Genomic DNA, 19,533 nt, shown 5'->3' with positions numbered 1-19,533 from the left:
CTGAAGTTTAGGATAACTATGAAATGAAATATATTATCAAATACTACTTTACTAAAAATTTCTTCGCGAAAGAGGAGCATAACCTAAAATGGCAACATGGCTGGTAGAGAGAAGATGGTATTTGTCACTGTGGGAACAACAAAGTTTGACGCGCTGGTCGAGGCTGTTTCATCCCCCAGCATACGTAGAGTGAGTCATGATGTATAATCACGCCCGTTAACATGATTCAGAACCATATATATTGACCAACACAGACAGAAACACAAAATTATTGAATGCGTGTATTTGATGGCCGTCCTTGACAGAAAAAGCCGTTATTATCTAAAACCGCGGGAAGACCCGTTACGTAATATACTAGTAGTTTGGGTTACAGACACGAATTTACAAAGCCAGAGCGCGTCCTACGTGTATCTTGTCCGTTGTCGCCAAGAAAAAAATGCCACAAAATCAAAATAAATTTCAGTGATAGTTGGGCACGTTTTCACAACTGGTGGGTGACAAATGTTCAATTTTACCAATAATACTCGTTTCTATGGCAACGTCAGTAAACAGAAGTGCCACTTTCAACTGAAATGTTGCTGATCTTTGTGTTTCATCTCTCCATTGAGCTAAACATTATTCAACCTCAAAACGTAGTGGTCTGAGATTCAAAAACACTTTTGAATAAATAAAAGTTGTTGAGATTAAAATCTAAATAATTTACTTAATAGTTCAACTGTTGAACATTTATACTTACAGGTAATTATTAAATTATGAAATCCATCAATAACTCCTTCAACCTGGACTAGTTTTTCCTCGCATCATCTTGCTTGCTTGTCCATAATCTCTAGTCTGACCTTGATAACTCATAACAACTAACAGTAACCTTGTTAGAAGAGATTCAATGCCATGCTACCCGTATTCTGGTAGTCTGAATGTGACTGTGAACCATACAATATTACTCATACCCTTATAACACTCTTAACTTAAAATCCGAATGTGCTACATTTTCACCTGTTGCGAGTGAATTTTTCCGGTGGTGATTCGTCCTCTAGGGTGAGTCACTCTAAGTATGATTCATTCTTGGGTGGAATAATTATATAATTATAATAAAAAAATAATAATTAAAATTTAAATGAATGTTTTTTTACATTACCCCCTTCTGTGTTTTTATAGATAAAACCCATGATAGTATTGGATTCTTCAAAGTTAATTTTTCTCCAAACTACAGCCAAAACAAAGTCAGCTTGGACATTCAGTTGCGAGACATAACAAAAAAACGCAGCCAGTGATACATTTTGAAAATAAAAATACAAAATAAACGCAATCAGAGGCACCGACCACGCACGTTGGTAATAACTAGAACGCGTTGTGACACAGTCTCACCAGCCTCTTTCACAGACGCAATATAATTATGCTATTTCCCAATGCACTTATATTTAATACATTGACGAAAAACACCACAAGAAAAATGTAAATCAGGCTTGTAATTACTAGTAACTCAACTTTTCATCACTGTAAAAGTGGATAAATTCGAATCAGCCAGCTCATGACCGGAGACGTCCACTCGTCTTCATTGATAACTCGCCAATTCACCATAATCGTGGTGGTGAACTGTTTAGCTGATATTTCAAAAGATGGAGATTCAATTCATATTCATCCCAACTTATTTGAATATTCTTTCGGAAATTTGAGACATTGTTCAAAAAATCCTGTACAGCTATATGTCTGATGTCAACTGATAATACGTAATTATCCAGCCAGTACTAGAAATTATTGCTGATAGTAAACATGTTTTGTATTAGGAAGTTGGATACTCGAACGTGTAGTTCCCGGGCGTGTAGTAGACGAGCTTAATCATACTGTCACATGTTTTTCGTCTTAGCCTTCAGTGGCGGATCCAGAGGGGGGGGGCATGTCCACCCTCCCAAATGCATGACGATTCATATCATCTGGATTACGCATAGCTTCTCTGCGATTTACACTCCATATATCTTTAGCGAAGCTTGGACCCCCCAATACATTTTGCTGGACCCGCCACTGTTAGCCTTGTCTTTTCGTCTTAACCGTCGCAGCCCGCTTCAATTGAATGTTTAGTTTGATAATTTATAAACGTATATTCAGTGTCAGACTGCTGCTTTCAAGTTGTGTTAATACAAAGATGATTTAAACTTGTCCCTTCCGTTGCTAGCGTATTCAATATACGGAAATAGCATGTGTGTGTGCATTTGCGCGAGTGAAAGATGCAGGTGAGATTTCTCGTCGCAACGCATTCTATTTATTTCCAACGCGCGTGGTCGGCGCCTTTGATTGCGTTTATTTTGTTCTTTCATACTCGAAATCTATCGCTGGCACCGTTTATTTTGTCATGTCTCACAACTGAACGTCCAAGCTGACTTTGTTTTGGCTGTAATTCAGTCCCTTGTCATGTACTATCCTACTCAAACAGAAAATAAATTGACTTCAAGTTTGGTTTTCCAGATCACCTCACTAAAAGTTAGTACAGTATTTTTATATTGACAATTTCAATATGAACAAGGCCCAAAGATAAAAAAAATAACATTACTATCAGTAATTTCCCAAACCTTTTAGAAAGGAAGCTGAAATATTGTATATTTACTCGTTTCTGAAGATTTATCATAGATTATCAACATTTTAGATGGATATTAGACAGAGGTATTCAGAAAAAATAAAATTTAATTCATTTTAAATTTATACCTCTGAAATTAATTATTTCTAAAGCAATAGTAGTGATCAAGATGTGATTCAATAGACAATACACAAAATAGTGATAGAGGTTAAAAACAAAAGATTTATTTCTTTTCTCTTTGAGTGCCAACACAAGGCACCATAAAAAATACATGTAGTTTCATTTATATCTAGTCTGCTTTTTTCTGCACAAAAGTTGCAATCAGAAACTGGAAGCAATGTCACACTTTGTTTGTTTGGTTCAAAATTAAGATTGAATTCAGAGAGAATTACAGAAAAAGTGAACAAGTTTACCTCAATTTGAAACAAACTTGCATGGCACCCAAGCCCTGTAGAAAATGGGTGAAAGGGGAATCTGACCAGGTGAATTTAAATACACGGTCTAATATTAAAATTGCACGACAAAATGGACAAGTTTAACATATTCCATGGTTATAAAGTTTCTCTACAAACTATTCCTTCTGTAATAGTTGTCAAGCATTTTGTAATCCTTCACATTCACAGTTTACCATATTTGCTCTATTAGAAAGCACATATCTTCCAATAAAAGCACATACGATACAAACAACAAATTTTTAGTTATTGTATGCTAAACCATTACCATAGCTAATATTTTTTGCACATTGTTGATTGTTTTGTCACTATTTTCAAATACTAGTATATTAAGCTAGAGAAAACTGAACCAAATGACCTTCAACCATGCAAGATTCTTGATTTAAATGTCCATGGCCAAAACTACCATGCTCTATATGGTGATTGGTCTCAATTAGCCCATCAGTGTTCTTATGGTCTCTCATATTTTTTTTTAATGCCAAAAAAACTGAAGTATATCCAATGTTATCTTATTTCTATTATCAATATATGAAGAAATAAAATACAGTATACAGCCCCAAATAGTGCCCTCTACCAGTATATGCTGATAGATCATAAGTCAGATTATAGCACTGAATACCACCCTTTATAGACACATTATATTGTATTTTCTAGGACTGCTTAATACCATTCTGAATAATTGTGAACAAATGTGACTTTAAAGAAACATTTAACTTTAATTGCCGCAGCTCCATAGCCCATAGTTTTACCTTGCCAATAATGATAATGAGATGGCAAAGTATTGTGGTTACAATGTCAGTTGTCGTTGTTAACACTCGACTGGATAATTCAAGTAATTTTTTGTAATATGTAATTTTGTAAAAATTGTGCTAAAATAGATAAAAAAATTTAGATATAAATGTAAGTGCAATAATGAAGACAATAGAAGTGCTAATTACATGTATGTCATAATAATATAACAGATGTCAGTACCATATAACTACTCTCCAGAATTTGTTGCTTAACTTAAGTAACTTAAGTAATCAGATGTTTTGTTTTCCCTATGTACTGTCTATCATTTTTGGCACCAAAAATAAGAAATTATTTTTTTCTCGCCAAAGTCATTGCTTGTATATTTTTCTCTCCACAATTTTGCTTAGATCTATTGCTATGCTATTTGGAAACTTTTATAATATTCATATCATATTCTATAAGGAACCGGGCAACACCAGTCTGAGTAATAATGGCCCTGTAGACATGAAGGCCTGATAAAAGTGGTACCTAACGATCAGCAAATTATTGTATTGTTCTATCAAAAGCAGCCTTTGAGTCAGAAACCGAAATGTCACTACCGTAAAATCTGTATTAGAAGCAGCATCCCTAATAGAAGTCGCACCCATTCTTTTTGAAAAATTGAAAACCAAAAATTCATCATATTTCATATGTGTAGGTGCTCTCATAGAAGCCGCAATCCTCTCTATTGCTTTGTACCGCTGTTGCCACACAATGGTGCCACCATATACAGCATTTAGAACAGCGACCTCAAAGAGATACTATCATCTAATTTCTTGACTTGTTAATCTAGCAATTTGTATACCGGTAACTTCATGCTATCCCCGAAAGTTAAACAATCTCTCCTGCTGAACAAATTCACCTCTCGGTCCATCAATAGTAAATCATATGGCATGGCATTACTCTTGCCCCTAAAGGCTCAATTCACTTGCCCCAGGCAAGTGTGAATTGGAGGTGTGGCTATGCTAATGAGTGTTGTTAATCACTTGCATAGCCTATGACGCATCCTGTTTCAGCGGTCCAACATCACGTGACTTTGATTGACAGTAGTTAATTATTCAAGATTAGTAGCGCGTTCCTTTCCCCTGTTCATGTTTTTTACTTTTATCCGCCAAAATCTCAGCTCGTACACTATTTATTGTCATAAATACTACGCACAGTCACTGCTGTGATATTCATAGTCACATACATCCACTTTGGCACGACATAATCGACCTGTAAGTTTGAGAAAACGCGTTTTTACCAGAGCTTGGCTGGAGCTGTTTACTACAGCGTGACAAGCAAGGAAATAATCCCTATTGTTTAGGGGCGTATTTATAGTATACCTGGGCCTTTAAACTTATCACCAGATACGTGGTAGCAATGTTCCCACTTGTAGGGGAATCCAATTAGTGCTTATGATGGGAATCCATTTGCACACATAACTCTCTCTTTACTTTTAAAGGCCTTACAATCATTGGTAACCAGATGAGTAGACCAAAACTCTGCTCCATATCTTCCCTCTCTGCCCAACAAATACCCCGTGAACGTTCAATTTTAAAGGGCAGTAGTTGCTGAGCCGCGCATGTGTGACATGTGTATTGATAAACATTAATTTTCTAACAATCCAAAGCGTTCTCCTAATGAAAATCACAAGTATGAGGTTTGAACTGGGCGCGACATGGGCTGGGTATAATATGTGAATATTACCAATCTACATTTTGACATTGTTTATCCCGTGCCCATTCTGACTGGTACATTTCGAACGCATTGGGAGAAATAACTACTTCTTTTAGGGCCTGAGGTCTTTCTGCATTCACATTCTGTCAAGATTCACATTCTGGAATTTTACCATCGTCCGAACGCTAGGTTTCACGAACTTGATGTAAACATACTCCACTTCCATACAAACCCGTGCGTGATTCTACCGAACGGTAGCGTATTTGACCACGGCAAAATTCATAGATCTGCTGCAACGCGATTCTAAAACATGCATCAAGTATGTTTCGGTATAGCCTAAGGCAATGAAAATAAAACAAAATGGCGGGGTACGGAATTGCCAAAGGTGGCGAAGTTTAAAATACACAATTTAAAGGGCGATAGTCGTCGCGCTGCTCATGTGCGACATTTGTGTTGATAATGATTGATTTTACCCACAATCCAATGCGCTCTTCTAATAGAAATCACAAGTATGAGGTTTGAACTGGGCGCGACATGCACTAATCACCGCCGGTGACTCTTTCAATACATTCCAATCACCAAAAAATACCTAATTAAAGCTTGGTAGCGTCTTCGACTGTAACTAATGCAGTCCTCATTTTAGTCTAATTTTTGCATGCTACCATATGACTCCTCAACGCCAGATTTCTTGTGATTACTAAACTAATCACTGGAAGTAAGAAGTAAGCTCAAGCACTTCCTCAGTCTCATTCCCAGTGTTAGATTTTGACTTGTGTTTTTTTGATGGAACATCAAACGTGTGAGTGGACATGCTGCAGGAGAGGTATTCCAGTTTGGACACCCCATAAGGTTATTTCCATGTGAAAAGGTGAAAAAGAAATCAGAAGAAAATGCCTTCCTGTTGTAGGTGGCTATAAAGTGTTCTGGCCATCTTCAGTTTTTGACATCCTGACTTCAGAACTCAAAGGCATCTTTTTGGACTATTCAGCAAATGTTAATCAAGTGCGCCCTCTCTGGCAATTTGACAACCGCATTTTGTTTTACGTTCTCATTATCATATTCCTCACCAGCTCTTATTTGGCGAATGTTTGAAATGTGGGAATTTTTTGTATTCTACAAAAGTCAGGTACACAGCCTGTTAGTTAAAACTTAGTGAGGGAAGGGGTGTATGTTTAAATCAAGTCCACAAAACTAGTTTTAAAGAGTTGATTTTGTTTTACAGCAATTAGAAAGTCTTGGTTTCACCCGATTGGTACTACAGATTGGACATGGCCAGTATGAACCCGAGTCGTTCATTAAACCAAATTTTCGTATGGATGTCTATAGGTTTAAGGATTCTATTGCGGATGACATCAACGGTGCTTCACTTATTATAAGCCATGCAGGTAGAAACTACTGTAAAATAATTTATTTTTGCTTGGAATTAATTTTCGCTGAACGAATGATTTAGTGAAAATAAAATCCAGCAAATGTATCTTTTTAGCTCTGCTGTCGACTTTGTCGAGCGGAGCTTATCATATGAGTGATTGTCCGCCGTCGTCCGTGTCAATGTTTTACTTTTTCAACTTCTTCTTGAAAACTACAAGCCTGAATGCTTTGATACTTGGTGTATATGTACCGTACCTTGGGTGGACCTCTCTTAGGTTTGCTCATTTCATGATGATATCTTCAATTCTCTAATTTTGGTGAATATTTTTGTCATTTTTGGTAAAAAGTGATATTTTTGAATTCTTGTTGAAAACAGCAAGTCCCATTGCTTTGATACTATACATATTGTTCATTTTCTAATGATATCTTCTGTTCTTTAATTGAAATGTGCATTGCTAACAGTGGAGCTATCTCAGCCGACTGGCAGCTTGTTTCCTATATTTTACATTCAACTCAGTCAAAAATCAGTGAAAATAAATTCCATACAAAACACCCAAAAAGTCTTTTCAGCGAAAATTAATTCCAGCTAAAATAAAGTATTTCACTTTACTAAGCTTCTTTATATTTGGGGTGCATTTTAATAATTTTGTGATACACACGATTGCTCCTTTATTTGGAGGTAGACTCTTGTAATAGATTTTCTGAAATGTGTATGTTCATGTAAGTCTTAATGATGCCTTTTCATTGGTTTGATTGAGAATGATCCTAACATAAAATACACATTTACAGACAGTTTTACTTTCAGAAGGTTTTGCAACTTGCATTAAAGAGCCTGCCTAAAGACAGTTCCCGTTTGTTCTTATTCAAAAAACAAATGCACACATTCACAGTAACAAAGGATTTTCATTTCAGTTCTTTAATTTACTTTGTCAGTTGTTTTGCGTCATGGATTATTTTGATGAAGCTCATCTATGACTCCTATGTCATTTACCATGTGGCCGTCTTCATCAAGAAAAACGATTCCTACTTAGTCTTATTTAAAATTGCATATTCTAGTTGTGCCAGATATAAAAAGATGGGTTCACACAAAAAAAAGGTCCCTGATATTGTTAAGTATTGCCATTTTTACGAGTAGACTTCCATGTGCTGAGCTACATACAGTGATGTGAAGAAGTGAATATATGGAGGGGTTTCACAAATGCATTTAATAGCCGGCCATCATTCTGTAACAACAGGCCAAAAAAAAAAAGGCTCTCGGCAGTGTGAAGCGCTTCAGCGAGACGGGTGTAGGCCAGCTGTTAATGAAACCCCTGATGATAATAATAATAAAAATAACTTTATTGCCTCCGTGTAAAAAGATTTACATAGGATTTACATACATTTACATACTGCAAAAAAGAGTTTTAAAATAATAACAAGATATATGTAAGAATTGTACAAAAAACAAAACAGAAGAACTTAACTACGATAGTATTTAAATGTTAAATCAATCTTTTTGTTGTGTAAATATAATTGGCAAGTTCTATAATTATGCCAGGATCTTTGCTTGAGGGTATATATGTGAACTGTATATTTTTTATTATTGGATGAAAGTAGTGTAATAATTTTTTGGATGAAATTTTCCCTGTGTGTGTTATATTTTGAGCAATTCAATAGAAAATGTTCTTCATCTTCAATTCAATTTATGTCACAGTTATTGCATATTCTTTTATTTATAGATTTCTTAGGAAATGAATATCTGTCTTCCTCTATTGACAAGTTATGGCTAATTCTAAATTTTGTCAACATTTTCCTCTGATGAATGTCAAGTTCATTCAAATATGGCTCAAAGATGTATTCTGTTTTAAATTTAGCATATGTTCTCAGTTTGCTATTTTCTAAATTATTTCTTTCCAGAAACTGGTATACCAGTATTTATTTTCAAGGGAAGTTTTTAAAATTTGATTAATTTGATTTTTGACTCCCATGTGCGAAGCACAAAATGGGAGTCTTTGCAGTTAGTGTGTCTGTATGTGTGTATGTGTGTATGTGTGTATGTGTGTATGTGTGTATGTGTGTATGTGTGTATGTGTGTATGTGTGTATGTGTGTGTGTATGTGTGTATGTGTGTCCGACTGTTCCACTGCTATCTCAAGAACCATACATCGGTTTTTGATGAAACTTGGTGCATAGATGCTCTGGGCCAATGCGCAGATTTGATTAGGTTTTGGTAAAAATCCATGCTCGTTAATTACCTAATTTGCATGATAATTAGCTAATTTTTAGCTGTTCTATGACTGTTCCACTGATATCTAAAGAACCACTCATTGGATTTTGATGAAACTTGGTACATAGATGCTCTGAACATATGCGCAGATTTGATTAATTTTTGGTAAAAATCCGTGCATATTAATTACCTAATTTGCATGATAATTAGCTATTTTTTAGTGGTTCCATGACTGTTCCACTGATATCTAAACAACCACTCATTGGATTTTGATGAAACTTTGTACATAGATGCTCTGAACTAATGCTAGGTTTTGATTAGTTTTTGGTAATAATCCGTGGATACTAATTACCTAATTTGCATAATGATTAGTCAATTTTCGGTTTTTCCACTGATATCTCAAGTACTAATCATCACATTTCAATGAAACTTGGTACATAGATGTCATACGACACTGCACAGACCTGATAGTTTTTATGGTAATATCAGTACGTATTAATTACCTAATTTGCATAATTAATTAATTTTCAGCATTTGATATAAGTAGTTAGCATTACATTTCAATGAAACTTGGTACTTACATACTCAAGGACTATGCAGAGATTGATTGTTTTCGATAAATATTTGTGCATATTAATCACCTAATTTGCATAATTAGTTAATTTTCAGCTTTTCCACGGGTATCTCAAGTACTAATCATCGCATTTCAATGAAACTTGGTACATAGATCCTTTAGGACTATGCAGAGACCTGATTAGTTTTAGGGTAAATAATTGTGCATATTAATTACCTAATTTGCATAATTAATTTTCAGCTTTTCTACTGATATCTAAAGTACTAATCATCATATTTCAATGAATCTAGAATTATGCAGACCCAATTAGTTTCCGGTAAATATTTGTGCATATTAATCACCTAATTTGCATAATTAACCAACTTTCACACTGATATCTCAGGTACTATACATCACATATCAATGAATGTACATGGATGCTGTAGGACAATAGACAGACCTGAATAATTGTGGGTTAAAATCTGTACATATTAATTACCTAATTTGCATAATTAACCAATTTTAATCTTTCACACTGATATCTAAAGTACCGTAAAAACTCCAAAATTTCGACTGGTTTTAAATAATTTGTGTTAGAAATGTGACGTGTTTTTAGAGTCAAAATTAAGGTGCATTTTCGGACAGTCGAATTTTTCAGAATAGAAATCAGCAAAAAAAAATGGGGATGATAGACAGTGTGCTTCATTAGTTTTTAAAAAATGCAATGTCCGTCAATTGACGTAAACTTCCTCATGTTTCACGGTAAAAGCAAAGGTCGTGGCCAAGTTGTAACTCAAAATCTAAACAAAGTCATCAATCAGTGAGTATTATGACAAGCAAAACAAAACATCAAGACGCGGAGAAGAGGTCAGCACAAAACTAATAGGTCAAAAGACAAAGCTGTCTCGCACTACCTAGGAAAACTTGCGAATGTTCGAAGTACAGGTACCCATTGGACAAAAGATACATGGAAGTTTAGCAAACGATCTCCCCGACCCAGTGCAATGTATCCGGTTAGAATCAAAGCTCACGTGTCCCTTATTTGAGCACCGTACCGGTGATTTGAGGGACCAAATTCTGCCGTAAATTCGCCCTTGGATTAAAAAATATAATGGGATTTAAGAAAATAAAATGGGACTTTTAAGGTGTATTTTGGCGTCATTTTTCGGACATTTCAATCAATCCTGCCGGCTAAAATAGAGTCTAAGTTTTACCGTAGTCATTGACGTCTGTCTATTCAAGAGTACACGAGTATGATTTTTATCGTGACTAGCGTGAGCGGGTAAGCTTCCTTTCGAGAATGAGCTGTTATCACTGTGAACAATGTTAAATTATTCTTCAGATGACCAGTTTATTTTTTAAAAACAACTAATTTTTTTATTTAAAAAAAATCATGCCGTTTTCGCAACATCCAGCTTTTTGATTGGTTAATTAGCGATTTGACCTATTTGACCTAAGAGAACATGGCGGATATCCTACAGCATCAAACGTTTATACGAGACCGGAATCATTCACTTACGATGAAACTAAGTTGACTTTTATTTGTATTTCATAACCATTCAACAAATTTATTTTGTGTACATTATTATAATCACTACTGAGTACAGTAATAATCAACAATTCAGAAACGCAGCATGCCGAGATTTTTGTGTTCGTTTTTATTTGAAACTTCGTTTATTTAGAATATATTTTCGTTACCAATAAAATAAAAATCTCTCAGTCAATCAGAAACCCGGATTCATGCCTTTGAGAAAGGTCCCGTTTGAACGCTCACATCGGTTTTTTTTTTCGTTTGGGGGAAAACTAAAACTGGTCGCAATTTTCGAATAAGAATGAGTCGGCAATTTTTAGTGGAGTCGAAAATTTGGAGGTAAATAAAACACCGAAACCCGGCAAATAAATAGGCGGTCAAATTTTTAGAGGGGTCGAAATTTTGGAGTTTTCACGGTGCTAATTATTCCATTTCAATGAAACTTAGTACAAAGATGCTCTAGGACAATGTACAAACCTAATTAGTTTGGGGTAAAAATCTGTTCATATTAATTCCCTAATAAGCATAATAATTCATAATTTTTTGGTTCTAATCACATTTCAATTAAACTTGGAGACATAGATTTTCTGTTACATTGCGCAGACCTCATTAGTTTTACACTCAAATCTGGTCATATTAATTTTCTGATTTGCATAATTAGTTTTCAGCTAAGTAATTTCGAATTATATTTAATGTGTCTCCAATACTCTCAGCACATGGGAGTTCTTTCTAAGCTTTCTTTGATTTTTGTTTGATAGCGATACGTCAAGATAAACTATTTGTAATTTTTAGTCATGTGATCAACTGTCCAGTTTACTGTAGGGGTTTTGTTTGACATGTGTGACATTCCCCACCTTGGCTGCATCCATTTAAATGTGTTTATCTCAACCACACGCTTCATACACATGCATGCACATTGCTATGTTTTGTATTGGAAACTTATCAAATGCACATATTTGTGGTAACCACTATAAATATTTACATACCTGAACAAAGGAGTTACAAGGGTAAGCAACTAAGGTATCTATATGTGTGGTGATGTGCGATGATATGTGAAAAAGATCCTGTTCTGTGTGAATATCAGTCGAACCAATTATCCATGTATTCAAAAACTCAAAACTCACATAATACATGCTTTGATTTGAACAATTCATCACATCGCTTGATGAAAGCCGCCACGGTAATATCAAAATCTTTGTCAGCAGGGGAAAAGTAGGTCAAGACGACCACAATTTCATTCACAGACTTATTTATTAGTATTAATAGATACATGTTTTTGTCCTGCAATCATTTCGCAAATTGTATGACTTCATATTTAGATCTTAATCGAAAATCACACCCTTTTTCACAGTTCCTTGTTTGTACACATGTGTGCAATTGATAAAATATGGACAGGCATATGAATAGACCATTTTCCGTTCACTGCGAGAATCACGTGTTATGCGTGAAATCGAACGTAAAAACAGGACAAACAAAGGTCATAGCGTCGTAGTGGCGTCAAACATCGCGTGGGATTCGACAAACGCAAAAGTATTTTGGGGGACATTTCCATGCTTAATAATATGCTGTCCATATTTGATGATAGGCAATTTCGATTAAGTGAGAGTATTCGGAAGCAATATTCCTCTGTCGAAGATTGGCCGGTCGATGTGAGCTACGAAATAAAGAAATTCGAGTTGAAACTCAAATCGTTCTATTTTTACAGCAGACGTTCGACGCGCGTCTTTCATGCATCTCGCGAGATCTCGCAATTGTACGGAAAATCACCTATTTCAAGCCATCAAAATTGTTAATTGCTAAATAATGTTATTAAATTATACCACTGTTGTCTTAACCTTTTAACAACCAGACTTTCTCGCCACACAATTTTTTAGAATTTTTTTCTTGTATTTTTCAATATTTTTGGAAATGACACAATTTGAATCAATTTTCAGTTTTTACTCAAAAAATTTGGCTATTTTTGTCCCAATCTTCTTAATGAATGTGCAGACTATAAACAGAACTATTTTGTCATAAAAAGAGGTAACTGGTGGTGAAAATGTTAATCTCATAGACATTGGGAGTAATTAACTTACATGGTATTCATCCAATAATATTTCCTCTCCCTCAGGTGCCGGTAGTGTATTAGAAAGTCTTGGTGCTAAGAAACCACTGGTGGTGGTAATCAATGAACATTTAATGGGTAACCACCAGATAGAACTTGCATATAAACTCTACACAGAGGGACATCTACTCTATTGCACTCCTAGGTTAGTGGAACAATATCATAAATTTTTATAAATGAAATTGTCACAGTGGAGATTTCATTGGAGTCCTTAGACAGATTGCGTGCATATACCCGGTAATTAAAGATACTTAAAAACTACATATATTTGAATATATTTCGCGGCTATTCAATGTTTGTGGAAACCAGAATTAGAATAGGTATGTGTATACAAAAGTGATATGACTGAGACGTCATGTTCATTAGTGGCGTCATCACCCAGCGGCCCCCTAGAGGCAAAATGATACCAGGCAAAGAGAACGTTTCGCTGACCAATCAGAATGCAGGAACCGTTACTAGTTACCTGCCCCTTGTGGCTTGGTACGCCATGACACTTGAGACGAGAACCAGCCAAAGAGAACGTTTGTCGTCTACTTCACAGCTCGTTTTATACCAGATACCCCCCCCCCCCGGTATTTTGGGCATTTCGCAGCACAAACGGATGTACGGAGTGACAAAAGCCAGACCTCTGCTCACCCTTTAATGGTTTAGGGTATTGTTATCACAAAAACATAGGGGACGGGCAGTTCTCATATTTTCTTCGGATTTGAAATTTTCAACATGTGAGGTAACTTTCCGAGGACATGTCACAATTTTTTTTAGATGGGCTACTGGTAATTAAAAAACAAAAGCATGCCAAAACAATATGAAAAGTCAGACATACCATGGTCGTATTTGTTACAAGTAAGTAACATTATGTCAAATCCCAAACATAATGACTTTTTCTTCTTCACAGTGAGTTATTGAAGACATTACAAGATCTTGATGTCTCCAAACTGAAGCCATTCCCTCCTGGACAGCCCGAGAAGTTTGCTGCCTATGTGGATCAGTTCTTTGGATTGTCATGATTAAGAAAACTCAGGGAAACAGGGTCTTGATGGTTAAAAAGTTAAATTAATAACTTAATTAAATAAATTAATGCTATTAACACATTGCCAGCTGTAAGCCTCCACAGACTTACTGTGAAATACTTTATTTCCGCAGGAATTAATTTTCGATGAAAAAGCATTTTAGATGTTTTGTATTGAATTTATTTTCACTGATTTTTGATGAGTTGAATGTGAAATATAGGAAAAAAAGTATATTCGCTGGATTTTATTTTCATGGAATCATCCCTTCAGCAAAAATAGCAAAAATAAATTCCAAGCGAAAATAAAGTATTCTACAGTACCAATGTCAGTATACAATGTGTTGAACACAAAGTATCTAAATCTATAAAGTATGATAAAGTATGTGATTTTGATAATTTACTTACATATATTGTCCTTCTATAGTGAAATCAAAAATTGATTTTAAAGTCTAGAAACTGAATTTCTAACATTTACATCGGTCATTACTATAGCACTATAACAAAAATTAATGTATTTTCCAGTTGCATCGTCATGGGTCCCATACAAGGGATACAAATGTGTGAAACACATTGTTCATTTACACAAAATTTCGAACACAATTCCACTAATTTCTGTGGATGTAATCAAACATTTCTATGCGTCCACTTTTCTCTGTGATGCAATTGGTTAGATTGACGCGCACATAGAACTTAGAAGATTGCTCGTCAGCAAGTTACTTTTAGTGAATATCTGAATCACATATAAATTTTCAACTTGTTATTCCCCTGTTGCTACCTAAATAGACAATTTTAGTTCACTGCAAGAGCCCTCATTATGCGTGAAATCGGACACAAAAACAAGACAAACAAAGGTCATAGACTCGTAGTGGTGTCAAACATTGTGTGTAATTCGACAAACGCAAAAGTATTTGGGGGATATTTCCACGCTTAATAATGTGCTGTACACATTTGATGTTGTTTTATTTTGATGAAGTATGGATATCTCAACACACTTCTGTAAGATCAGCCTTTCTACATGGAGCTTTTCAAGTTCAAGATAAAATCGTTCGATTTTTGCGGCAAACGTTCGGTCAATGCCTTTCACGCAATGTGCAAGATCTCGCAGTTGAACAAAAAATTACCTATTTATTTATAATACATTCAAACAATTTTATAAATTACAATGCAATTTTTTTCAAGATTTCTATATCATTTTTTTTCTGCATTCAATTTATTTTAAACAAAATTGACAGAGTATAAATTCTATAGAGACATTTGCAATGTAAAAAAAAAAATGGACGGCTTACATATGTCTTGAGCAGGAATTGTGTTAACCACAAATTCTGCTTATATAAAAAACATATGTGGAACACAAAACTATGAGTACCGAGTAATATAGCGTATTTGAAAAAATGCATAATTCATGGATTGGGATATAAAATGGCCTATGGCAGAAACTGATTCTAGACCCTCAACCACACTATCAACGTTGGTATTCAGTTGAGGCTTGAAGGCCACTGATTTTAACAAAAACTATATGGTTAATTACTGTAAAACTTCTTCCTCATATGCTAACTTGTAGTAACACTATTGAGTATCTTGATACATGTACCCATCATAGCGTGCCTCTTTGTTGCACACATAATGGGTAATGAATTGTATTACCGTATTTGTTGTTATGTGCAAATATAAATATATAAATGTAAATAAATATATTATTATGAATGATATGCATGTGTTGTATTAAGATTCTGCATTTGGTATCACATACTTCAGAAAAAATTTGTATTATCTTTCTTTATTCATAAATGAAACAGATAGCTAATGATGAATATGAACAGATGGAAAAAACAAAACAAAAAGAACCGCTAAAATAATTCTAAGACAAGGAAAACAAAATTTGCTAATATTTGCTGAAAATATACTACCGGGAGTATTACTAGAACAGTTTATCCATCTCTGGCACATAAATAAATATATGTGCAACACCAAATGCCATTCTATTTTTAGCTTTGTTATAATCGAATACAACATAATCAAGTTTGTTGACAGGAACGCTACTCCAGTGGAGCTAATTCAACTGTTTGCTTGTTGAATAAATGTGTTCGGAAAGGGTTTTAAAATTTTAATATGGTTTAATATTTGTGATTGGTGACAAATTTTTACTTTGGCGTTCAAAGGGTTAAGCCGTGATAAATTTTTAATTATGAAAAGATAATTGGTCATAACCCATGATTACACCCAAATTAGGCTTGTATATTCTTTTGCATTTGGGCGTCAACTTCACCACTAGAGGGCGTGTGCCTGCATGTCTGCTGACAGTACATGTACTTGTAGTTAGTTTATCCACGGTTACTAGAACCGTGGTTTATCAGCCATCATGATTTCAATAATTCTGAGACCATTCATCTTGATGATATCGCTCAAACACTCGGACGAATTGTCTGGGGTATTAATCCTCCCAAGGCTGTATTTGGTTTCTGAAAATAAAGTTGCGTTTATTTCTAAAATAGTGTTCGCACAAAGTCAGATGAAGATAGAAAATTCTGTTTCGTGAGAATGATCGCTCACACCTATGAACACAAATCCATTCTAGTTTGCTGCTCATATTCAGATTCAACTTGCATTATTTGGCTAACTTTGCATCCTGTGTTTTTAAGAAGAAAAAATCCCCAAATCAATACTGTTCTGATTCATAAACAGCCATTGTCACATCTCGATTTCCAGCTCCCAGTAAAACATGTGCGATGTCTTTTGTTGGTATGCCCAACTAATTATGTAAAAGATTCATGAATTCATCAAAAGCATTATTTTGCTATGTTATTCTTACCAGTGTTTGAGTCGTATACGTTCACATATACAGAAATATTTGTCAAAAAAAATGTCAAGAACCTTCACAAAGCCCGGTGAACAGAATTATGGAGGTAAGACTATTCATATCCAGACTACTGGCTGGCAGGCGGGTAACATAGCGTAGTTTATTCATGTGACACCATGGAGGTATACATAGAATGAGATATACCTCCATGGTTACATTGATTTGATGAGAGTTTATTCACAGACATCTACGCCAGCCAAAGTTCACAAGAGATTCAAGTTGGCGAAACCGCGCAATTCAGATGATGATTCACAAAAGACTTCTGCGTTTTCTTCTTTGCCCTTAAATATAACTAGGTTTTCAAAGTAATCTTCACTAATGTTCAAGTATTCATGAATGAGGTACAATCAGTACTATGATATTTATAGTTATAATCATAATCAATGGATGTCCTAATAGTGAAATATGTTGGCTTACTGAATCTCTTGTTAGAGATGCAGGCTAAAGACAGTGGCGGCGGCACCGGGGCGAGCGCCCTCTCGAAAATAATTCGGGGGTAGCGTCGCCCCTCCCCCAAATCAAGCTGAAGCCTTTTGTGTCAGCAAAATTTGCCCCTCAAATTCAGGAAATATCGTTTCAGAGGGTCTAGATTTCAAAATTGTTCCGGGACCATGCCCGGTCCCCCTAGTAAGGTCGCGCCTTCGGTGCGAGAAATGGTGAGGGACCCCCCCCCCGCAAAAGTTTATCAGGCGCAACCCTCAGTTAGTCACGTGATTGTTTAGTAAATAAATCTATTACTTATAGTATTGAAAATGTGTTCATCGAAATTGTAGAATAAAACACTAGAAACATATAGGTTAAAACGAGTTTGTGTAACTTCTCAGGTTTGTTGAACAGGTCTATTAAAGTTTGTGTTTTAAAATTTATAAATTTATACCACATTTACAATTACTGAAAAAAAAGTGAAGAAATCCGAGTGTCCACCGAGTAGTACTCTTTTGATTGGCTGGGTTTGCGCTAATATTAAATTGCTTGAATGTACAACAGACGACAAACCATAGTTTTTTATTTATTTACTTATTGACTCTTACACAATCCCCGGAGGGAAAGAAAATGGTCAGAAAGTACAAAATACAATCACTAAATTACTAAATAATACAAAATCTCTAAAATACAATCTAATATAAAATTACAAAATTGACAGCAGGCATTAAGATGTCAAGTAAGACCCTGCTTCCTGACTTCAAAGCTTTTACTTATGAACTGTGCTACTGTCATGAATTTGTTTTCGCGTATCTGTTAACCGACTTAATTAGCTGATTATTAGCTGAATTGCTGTGTTATGTCTGTCATCGTGTAGGCCTATTTGAAGTTTTGGACGGAACTTGGCTCAGTGATTTGGAACTAATTACAAGATACCGTCGCTATTCTGACATCCGTAGTTATTAATGTAGTGAACGATTAATCAAAAGATATGACGTATTCAGTACTTAGTGTGATTGGCTTTATGATTGAAGGTTACGCCCTAGAGTCTTTTTACTGCACTGTAATTGGTCAGAGTTTTGAAAATAAAAAAAGAGAGTTTGAGTTGGTCTTGGCGAATACTCCACGACAGACGCAGTCCGAGAGAGTCCAGGGGCGAGCCTTGAGGCAGTCCAGTCTTGGGCGAGTCTTGGGTCAGCCTTGCGAGAGTCTTGGGGATTTTTTCCCCAGGGCGCCGTGTCTTATAGAGTGCTCGATTGACCGACTAAGACGAGAGCTGAAACGTATTTCGTTGTATGTGTCTTATTTGACTGTAAAGTTAAAGTGACATTCCCGATCCCGTACCTCAAGGGGACGAGATAGAGAGACGAGACGAGATTCCCCCCTGACAAGTGTGGAGAACCCCGAGAGAGAGATTTTACCCCTGATACTACTGGTATAATAATGTTTTCATTCTGTAACAATTCCATGATTTTTTTCTCTGCAGACTTATTTTCAAATGCTGGGATCATATCCTTAGCTTTATTGAACAGTTTGGCACGCAACTCATTATATTTGTTGCATTCCAGCAGAAAATGCATTTCATCCTCAATTAGACCATAGACCCTTGAGGGTCTATGATTAGACCTTTGTTACACATGTCACAAACCCTGTTGTTTAGTGGGATTTTTTTATGACGACCCATTTCAATTTTGAGACTATGGTCACTAAGACGAAATTTGGTAAGCACACTACGCAGTTCAAAGCTTTTTAGCTTGACTAAATATGGCTCAAGTTTTAAATCTGATTTGATTAGCCGATATGTTCTTAGTTTGTTTTTCTCATTTGCTTTGGTGCGGTTATCATTATGGACCTCACCTTTCCATCTTGTTAGAAATAAATCCTTGATGCCCAAATCAATTTGTTTCATTTGTGCCGAGGTTAATTTATCACAGTTGTTAACTGAATGATATAGTTGGATATTGTTTAATAATGATGTCACTTCTAGATACCATTTACTTTTAATGTTTTGGTTAACCACAAAAGCTTCCT

At 35.4% G+C, this 19,533-nt stretch overlaps 1 protein-coding gene across 1 annotated transcript; it reads left to right on the top strand.

Moving 5' to 3' along the window:
* Positions 1 to 78: 78 nt before the first annotated feature.
* Positions 79 to 15,931, top strand: LOC100373165 (UDP-N-acetylglucosamine transferase subunit ALG13-like). Its single transcript, XM_002734287.4, has 4 exons — positions 79 to 189; positions 6,674 to 6,836; positions 13,220 to 13,358; positions 14,109 to 15,931. Exons 1-4 carry the CDS (start codon positions 97 to 99, stop codon positions 14,218 to 14,220), a joined length of 507 nt encoding a protein of 168 aa, XP_002734333.4. The 5' UTR covers positions 79 to 96; the 3' UTR covers positions 14,221 to 15,931.
* Positions 15,932 to 19,533: the final 3,602 nt, after the last annotated feature.

The sequence above is a fragment of the Saccoglossus kowalevskii genome, chromosome 21, assembly GCF_978046115.1.
Source record: "Saccoglossus kowalevskii chromosome 21, keSacKowa6.1, whole genome shotgun sequence".
Taxonomy (NCBI): Eukaryota; Metazoa; Hemichordata; class Enteropneusta; family Harrimaniidae; genus Saccoglossus; species Saccoglossus kowalevskii.
The sequence above is the reverse complement of the archived record's forward strand: the minus strand, read 5'-3'. Positions and strand labels throughout refer to the sequence as shown.